Source organism: Hemibagrus wyckioides, linkage group LG17, assembly GCF_019097595.1.
Source record: "Hemibagrus wyckioides isolate EC202008001 linkage group LG17, SWU_Hwy_1.0, whole genome shotgun sequence".
Taxonomy (NCBI): Eukaryota; Metazoa; Chordata; class Actinopteri; order Siluriformes; family Bagridae; genus Hemibagrus; species Hemibagrus wyckioides.
Genome location: NC_080726.1, coordinates 25,693,160 through 25,703,204, shown reverse-complemented (window position 1 = coordinate 25,703,204; position 10,045 = coordinate 25,693,160). Strand labels below are relative to the sequence as shown.

At 41.7% G+C, this 10,045-nt stretch overlaps 1 protein-coding gene across 2 annotated transcripts in view; it reads right to left on the bottom strand.

The window, feature by feature from the left end:
* Window positions 1-9,521, bottom strand: part of LOC131367853 (chloride channel protein 2-like) — a 96,950-nt gene extending 87,429 nt beyond the window's left edge. Inside the window, exon 1 of one of the 2 annotated variants that reach the window (XM_058413444.1) lies at window positions 9,050-9,521. In XM_058413444.1, coding sequence (XP_058269427.1) covers window positions 9,050-9,100 — 51 coding nt within the window. In that variant the 5' untranslated portion in view covers window positions 9,101-9,521. The remainder of the gene's footprint in view (window positions 1-9,049) is intronic. The other variant, XM_058413445.1, reaches the window with a different exon arrangement.
* Window positions 9,522-10,045: the final 524 nt, after the last annotated feature.

The following is a 10,045-nucleotide window of genomic DNA, read 5'->3' as shown; positions in this document are numbered from 1 at the left end:
CACACTCTCTCCCTCTCACACACACTCTCTAACACTCGTCTACACACACACACACTCTCTAACACTCGTCTACACACACACACTCTCTAACACTCGTCTACACACACACTCTCTAACACTCGTCTACACACACACACACTCTCTAACACTCGTCTACACACACACACTCTCTCTAACACTCGTCTACACACACACTCTCTCTAACACTCGTCTACACACACACACTCTCTCTAACACTCGTCTACACACACACACTCTCTAACACTCGTCTACACACACACTCTCTAACACTCGTCTACACACACACACTCTCTAACACTCGTCTACACACACACACTCTCTAACACTCGTCTACACACACTCTCTCTAACACTCGTCTACACACACACACTCTCTCTAACACTCGTCTACACACACACACTCTCTAACACTCGTCTACACACACACACTCTCTAACACTCGTCTACACACACACTCTCTAACACTCGTCTACACACACACACTCTCTAACACTCGTCTACACACACACTCTCTAACACTCGTCTACACACACTCTCTCTAACACTCGTCTACACACACACACACTAACACTCGTCTACACACACACACACTAACACTCGTCTACACACACACACTCTCTCTAACACTCGTCTACACACACACACACTCTCTCTAACACTCGTCTACACACACACACACTAACACTCGTCTACACACACACACTCTCTCTAACACTCGTCTACACACACACACTCTCTAACACTCGTCTACACACACACTCTCTAACACTCGTCTACACACACACACTCTCTAACACTCGTCTACACACACACTCTCTCTAACACTCGTCTACACACACACACACACTCACTCTCTAACACTCGTCTACACACACACTCTCTAACACTCGTCTACACACACACTCTCTAACACTCGTCTACACACACACTCTCTAACACTCGTCTACACACACACACTCTCTAACACTCGTCTACACACACACACTCTCTAACACTCGTCTACACACACACACTCTCTAACACTCGTCTACACACACACACTCTCTAACACTCGTCTACACACACACACTCTCTAACACTCGTCTACACACACACACTCTCTAACACTCGTCTACACACACACACTCTCTAACACTCGTCTACACACACACACTCTCTAACACTCGTCTACACACACACTCTCTAACACTCGTCTACACACACACTCTCTAACACTCGTCTACACACACACACTCTCTAACACTCGTCTACACACACACACTCTCTAACACTCGTCTACACACACACACTCTCTAACACTCGTCTACACACACACACTCTCTAACACTCGTCTACACACACACACTCTCTAACACTCGTCTACACACACACACTCTCTAACACTCGTCTACACACACACACTCTCTAACACTCGTCTACACACACACACTCTCTAACACTCGTCTACACACACACTCTCTAACACTCGTCTACACACACACTCTCTAACACTCGTCTACACACACACACTCTCTAACACTCGTCTACACACACACACTCTCTAACACTCGTCTACACACACACACACTCTCTAACACTCGTCTACACACACACACACACACACTCTAACACTCGTCTACACACACACACTCTCTAACACTCGTCTACACACACACACACACTCTCTAACACTCGTCTACACACACACACACACTCTCTAACACTCGTCTACACACACACACTCTCTAACACTCGTCTACACACACACACACTCTCTAACACTCGTCTACACACACACACACACACACTCGTCTACACACACACACACTCTCTAACACTCGTCTACACACACACACTCTCTAACACTCGTCTACACACACACACACTCTCTAACACTCGTCTACACACACACACTCTCTAACACTCGTCTACACACACACACACTCTCTAACACTCGTCTACACACACACACACTCTCTAACACTCGTCTACACACACACACACTCTCTAACACTCGTCTACACACACACACACACACTCTAACACTCGTCTACACACACACTCTCTAACACTCGTCTACACACACACACTCTCTAACACTCGTCTACACACACACACACTCTCTAACACTCGTCTACACACACACACACACACACACTCTCTAACACTCGTCTACACACACACACACTCTCTAACACTCGTCTACACACACACACTCTCTCTAACACTCGTCTACACACACACACTCTCTCTAACACTCGTCTACACACACACACTCTCTCTAACACTCGTCTACACACACACACTCTCTCTAACACTCGTCTACACACACACACACACACACACACTCTCTAACACTCGTCTACACACACACACACACACACACACTCTCTAACACTCGTCTACACACACACACACTCTCTAACACTCGTCTACACACACACACTCTCTCTAACACTCGTCTACACACACACACTCTCTCTAACACTCGTCTACACACACACACTCTCTCTAACACTCGTCTACACACACACACACTCTCTAACACTCGTCTACACACACACACTCTCTCTAACACTCGTCTACACACACACACTCTCTCTAACACTCGTCTACACACACACTCTCTAACACTCGTCTACACACACACACACTCTCTAACACTCGTCTACACACACACACACACACACTCGTCTACACACACACACACTCTCTAACACTCGTCTACACACACACACTCTCTAACACTCGTCTACACACACACACACTCTCTAACACTCGTCTACACACACACACTAACACTCGTCTACACACACACACACACACACACACACACACACACACACACTCTCTAACACTCGTCTACACACACACACTCTCTAACACTCGTCTACACACACACACTCTCTAACACTCGTCTACACACACACACTCTCTCTAACACTCGTCTACACACACACTCTCTCTAACACTCGTCTACACACACACTCTCTCACACTCGTCTACACACACACTCTCTCACACTCGTCTACACACACACACACACTCTCTCACACTCGTCTACACACACACACTCTCTCACACTCGTCTACACACACACACACTCTCTCACACTCGTCTACACACACACACACACACTCTCTCACACTCGTCTACACACACACACACACTCTCTCACACTCGTCTACACACACACACACACTCTCTCACACTCGTCTACACACACACACACACACTCTCTCACACTCGTCTACACACACACACACACTCTCTCACACTCGTCTACACACACACACTCTCTCTAACACTCGTCTACACACACACACACACACACACTCTCTAACACTCGTCTACACACACACACACACACACACACACTCTCTAACACACGTCTACACACACACACACACACACACACTAACACTCGTCTACACACACACACACACACACACACACACACACACACACACACACTCTCTAACACTCGTCTACACACACACACACACACACTCTAACACTCGTCTACACACACACACTCTCTAACACTCGTCTACACACACACACTCTCTAACACTCGTCTACACACACACACTCTCTAACACTCGTCTACACACACACACACACACTCTCTAACACTCATAACAAGGGACTCTGAGAAACTACAACACTGTGACGTCTCACCCCACCACATCACTGCAGTGTGTGTGTGTGTGTGTGTGTGTGTGTGTGTGTGTGTGTGTGTACTTGCAGCTCTGTGGGATTTAATGGCTTGTTTTTTGTTTTTTTTCACTCAACAAGACGGACCTGTAGATATATCAGTGCTGTCTGTGACCTTTAACCTCACAGGTCCTGTTCCTCACGCTGCATGCTGGTAAAACAGGTTCAGGTCAGGAGACACGAGTCTTAAAGTACTGAACCTGTGCCACTCCTCAAACCTTCACTACGGAGTTTAGGCTTAAAATGATTTATTAATTAACACAATTATTATTATTTTTTTGGTTTAAACATGTAACTGTTTAGAGTACTACATTCTCCATGATTTTAGGTTTTAGTTTTTCAGTCTAAACTTTTTACACTCACCTTCTATACATTTCTTTTTACATAACTGAGTTCCAAGTCTGAATATTGTACTCACAACAAGCTTATTTAATTCAGGATTAAAATCTTATCATTTTTACATTTTTAAAGCCTCAAGAGTTATAAATATTGATTCTCCAGAAGTCCTTGACAAACTTAAGGCCGGAGTGTAGAACCTTACCCCTGATTTAAATCCTACAACCTTATATTTACTATTATTTCATTTAATAGTCAGAAATTCCAGAAAAGTGGTTTTTAAGTTAATGTCTTTTATGTACAATGGATTTAATAGTCTACACACCCTGTTAAAATTTCTGTAGGTTTTTGTGATGTAAAGAAATGAAACCAAGATCAAGTCATGTCCGACTTTCTCCAACCTCTCTGTGAAATTACAACATCTGAAAATTAAGCAGAAAAACACTTGAATCTGAAACATTTAGGGTACGATAACGTGGTAGCATAAGTTTACACATCCTTTTATCACAGGGGATGTGGCAGTATTCAGAATGAACCAATCACATTTCTTCTCACATTTAAAGTAATCATCATATCGCTGTCAATGCTATATTCTGATTAAACACAAATAAAGATCAGCAGTTTCTGTAAGATTTTCTTCTGGTTGTTTTATCTGACCGCTGATGCCATGGTCCACAAAGAGCTCACAAAGCATTCATGGTATCTCTATCTCTGGTATATGGTATCTCACTTGTTGAAGAATTTTGATCAGGAGAGGAATATAAACAATTTCCAAAGCATCAGATGTCTAGTGGTACACCATAAGATCCATCAATAACAGATAGAGGACATGGAGCACCACAGTGACATCACTGAGAACAGGACGTCACTCCCTCCAACATTTATAAAAGGCAGAGACAAAAACTTACCTGGAAGGCTGCCGAGAGACAGAGAGACCTACAGCCACATTACAGGAGCTGCAGGAAGAACTGAGACGTACCGATTTCTCACAAAACACACCCAAACTCAACTAAATCAACCCAAACCATGTGGGGTGACCGTAGAAGGGTGGAATTATTCCATAATTCCTGTAGGTGTAGGTTAAAAAACAACATCACCAGAAGATCCCCATTCCCACGGAGCAGCATGCTGGAGGTGATGCTTTTATCCAAGGAATCATGAATAGCTACAAATAGCAGCTGGTTTCAGTGCAAACACTTCAGGTGTCAGAGAGCAAGATAAACAGAAATTTCAGCAATGACCTCAAGAATTTCATCCAGATCAGAGCTGAATACAGCTAAACATCTGAGGGGTGACCTGAAGTGGGCTGTGCACAGGAGATGCCCTTACAATCTGATGGATCTGGAATCTTTTAGTTATAAAGAATGAGAAGTCCAGATGTACCACACTGAGAGACTCTTACCCAGGAAGAAGAGCTGTGGAATAAAATCAGAAGCTGTTTCAGCCTGCTGTTAGTTCAGAGGTGTGCACACTTACTGTCATTTACCCTTCTTCCCATAATGATGATTCCCATGATTCTTTTTCCACTTCATTTTATACGAGGTAATTTCACATTGAAGCTGGAGAAAGATCTGATATGATCGATCTGTTTTTTGTGTTTGTTTTTTTCAGCTGTGTCCAGGTTTTTAGATCCACTCTACTTTCTTTTTAAGGCATTTTTTTAATTAAAAAAGTTAAATTTCAAAATAAATCCAAAAGAAATCTAAGCACATTTTATGCAATTTAACTCTTTTTAATTTACTTATAGACTTATATCTACAGGATCACTTTAAAACATTTAAGTGTGAACATTTGCATAACCCCGCCTCTGCTCCACCCCTCCTCCCATAACACCTATTAGAATTTTATTTGCCAGATTATATTCTTGGAAATGATCCTAAATAAATTAAAACATTTAAATCTCATTAAAAATTAAAACTTAAATGAACATGATTCCAAGATTCTAAACTTAATAAAATATAACTTTTTGAAAACGGGCAATCATCACCTAATTAGCATAGATTTACTTTAATATATTTGAGCATGCTGTGCTGTAAAAGGAGAGGAAACAACTTAAAAACATCTCGAATTAAGAAGGATCAAAATAGTGCGCACACACACACACAGACACACACACAGGGTCATTTCCACCTTTAACTAGCTTTAATTTGGACTGTCCTGTGTTTACTGTGGCCAGCAACTACACACTTACTTTATGTTGTGGTCTGTTTGTCCTTCATTCTTTCACTCACTCTCTCTCATTTACTCTCTCTGATCTGTTTTTACCAAGGGACAGACTTCCCTGCTTCGATATTTATCATCCCTGTGTAAGAGCACGTGTGTGTGTGTGTGTGTGTGTGTGTGAGAGACTTTGGATCGATGCCTAATTATATTGCATGAAAAAAATGTAGTCAATTACACAAATATTTACAATAAAACATTTAATCAACATCTAAAGAGTACCAGTCAGGTAGGTTACCATGGTTACTGGTGTTAGGGCATCATTATGATATAATTCATTTGGTATGATGTGGTTTTGACCATCATCATGGTTTTGGTATGATGTGGTTGTGTTTCGGCATCCGTCAAAGCCTTGCTGTGGACACAGAAATGTTTAATTGCTAGCTAACCTTACACCAAACTACTTCCTCCATCCGCATGAATAGAAAATAAATAAATAAATAAATAAATAAATAAAATCAAGCAATTAAGCTCGGTTCAGTAAACAGCTAGCTAATTTTATGTTCTATAGCTATAGCTAAGGTTGTTTTTGTGACATTTTCAGGAAAGTTGAAGTCTCTTTGCTTTGTAGTTACTTACTTACTGTTACGGAAAGAAGAAACCATAACAATGTCCTCGTGTTTACTAAAGTATACAAAAGCATAAAGCCTACATACATTTACACACACACACACACACACACACACACACACACACACACACACACACAGGAAAACTATGCAGGCATTAGATCAAACAGCTGCTGTAATCTCACTTGGATGACACAATGTAACACACACACAAGATTAAGGCCTTCTAACCTTCTACAAGCAAAAGAACAATTAAAGATATGACTATAAAGTAGAGGAACAAATAGACACCACTGCTGAGACACGCACACAACCATTTTTTTGGCCATCTGCCACAATAAGTGATCAGACCTGACATGTACAGAGAGCGAAAGAAACTACTTAATCTATTTTTAGACAATGACTCGCCCTGGAAGACGAAAGAAAGAAGAAAGGAATGTCAAAAAGAAAGATCTTGAATTGTCTCACACTCCATATCCCACAATCCCCGCTCAGCAGCAGAGCTTAGATTAGATTACTTTAATTACACAATATAGCCAATGTCTTCAATATATACACACAAGAGAAACTTAATCAACACCTTCTGACCAATCAGAGTGCAACACCTGACCACGCTGGAGTGTACCCATGATTACTGTGACTTTTTCCTGTTTGTGTAATGCTGTGTTTAAAATCAACATGTTGTGGTAAGAAGTCTAGATAAAAATACATTTTTCTGTCAGTATTCTGTGATTCAGGACAGCCCTAACCATGATGCCTTGCTGCATAGAAACTGCTGTCAGCATTGCATGAGGATCTGTGGGAGGCTTCAGCACTCAGAAAGCATCAGTGACAAACTAAGAATCCTTTCAGCTCTCTCTCACACACACACTCCAGCTGCAAGACAAAGGCACTGTGTGTGTGTGTGTGTGTGTGTGTGGGTCTCGGGGACAGCTCGTCCCATAGCGGCTCAAGCTCCTGCACAGAAATGAGGCCTGTCATCTCTAACTAGACAAACACAAAGGCTTATCTGCCCACACACACACACTTCTAAATCAGGGCTAGCTGATAAATCAGGGCAGGTATAAAATCTTCAGGAGTCAGGAGATTATCGGTCTTCTTCTTCGTGATATGAAATAGCTGCTTTGTGATAATAACCATTATTAAATTAAAAGCGCTATAAAAGTAAATAAATAGTGAAGTGAATTAAATCTTTGAGCTCTAGAGCTGGTAAATACATCAAAAAATTCCATTTTCCTAAAATTAAAAAGAAATATAAGATTTCTAAAAATGTAACACTGAATGAGAGAATTAAATGTTAAAATCTTTTTACGGTCTTAAAGATAAAATGTAAAATTTCAACATGAAATCAGACGCTCCACATCATACACTGCTGTGATTACTCAGAGGCACTAATGGAGAATCGAAGGATTTTAGTTTAAACCAACATGCAGCAAACATAATAAATGAATAAATGAATGAATGAATGAATGAATAAATAAATAAATAAACTGTTAAATAAAAGAATAAACAGCATGTCTGACTGGCCGTGCTTTGTCTGTTGAGTTTATTTTCTGTCAGTAGTCAGTAGTCTGAGTGAGTAGTTCAGAGTCAGGGGTCTAAATCAGTATTTCAGAGTCAGGGGTCTGAGTTAGTAGTTTGAAGTCAGTAGTCAGGGGTCTGGAATCTTAAGAAAAAAGTGAGTAAAAATACATAAATAAATGAAAAAGAAAAAAAAGTATATTAAATAAATAAATAAATAAATGAATAAATAAATAAATAAATAAAAAGATGAAATTGAGCAAGAACAAATAAAAGCAAAGACATGAGAAAGACATGAGCAAATAAGAGACTGAATAATTAAACCGTAATCGAAGTGAGAGAGAATAAAAGAATCTAGAAACAAAAGAAAAAAGGAAAGCAGTGAGTAAAAGAATAAAATGAAGACGTATATAAAGTATGCAGAAATGAAAAAGATAATAATAATAACAACAACTGATAAACGTTCTTCTATTCCTGTACTGTCTCTACAGCACGCGACTGTAATAATAACGCGCGCGCCGTAACAGTCTTGGACAACAAGAACAAACAAACAGAGAAATAAACAAACAAAAACACACACACACACACACACACACACACACACACGCAGTGAACAGTGCAAAGTGAACTATCCAGTTAAAGCTAAAGCGCTCGCGCAGTGTAAGGGAAACTTGACCGTGAACTCACCAAAGTTTGCTCGTACTGCAGCGCGCGCTGATCCGTGCTCTCTCCGGCCATGGCTGTGTGCAGACGCTCGTGGACACCGGGAGAGGAGACGGGGGGAGGCAGGGACTGAGCCACGCGCGCGCACACCAGAGCTCGGTACAAGAAGTGAAGCCCAGCAGAACACACGGCGGGGCACGCGCTGAGCACGGGCACGCACGGACACCGAGGATTTATGCGAGAAACTGTGCCATAAAGTCGGCGTGCGCGTCACGAGACGGCAGTCCAGGCAGAGCGACTGTTGCATAACGCAAGCTGAAGTTTGTTCATCTTTTATATTCCGCAAATAGTCCCGTTTCCTCACGCGAGCCGAGGCGGAACCACGGCGGGATTCAGAGGTTACGTCTAAAATCGAACACTGCCGCACTACAAAGTGTGTCATACGAGTGAGCTACTTTGGGCCGTGTACTAATTTGTTATACCTTTGTAACACAAGCAGTGTTTTGGACGGAGCCAAAATCTCTATCGCTCTTTTCCCTTCCTCCCCTACGCTTTTAACTACAATGGTACAGTCCAAAGTTTTATGTAGCGCGAGCAGCTCCGCGTGTTCCGGAAGAGAGAGAGAGAGAGCGCGAGAGCGCGAGCGAGAGAGAGAGCGAGAGCGCGCGCGCGCCCTCATATTAAGATCTGATCAGTTTGTCAGTCGCTTCGTGTTAAAGTTTACTTCAGTATCGTAAACGAACATTTTTCATGGACCTTACCTGATAAAACCCCTGGGTTAATGATCAAAGAGAGAGAGACAGAGGAGAATTAATTAGATTACAAACAAAAAAGAACCTCATGTCATATCAGTGTTCGACAACTGTGTCACCTAAACCTAATTTTCAGCTCCAAACTGCATTTTAATGACTATCTGCAAAGTAATCTAATTTGTTTGAAAAACTCAATCGTTCCTATGAATGCTGAATTGTTCTGGGGAAACCCTGGACTTCTGTAGTTCAGGTTTCCAGTCCAACTTGC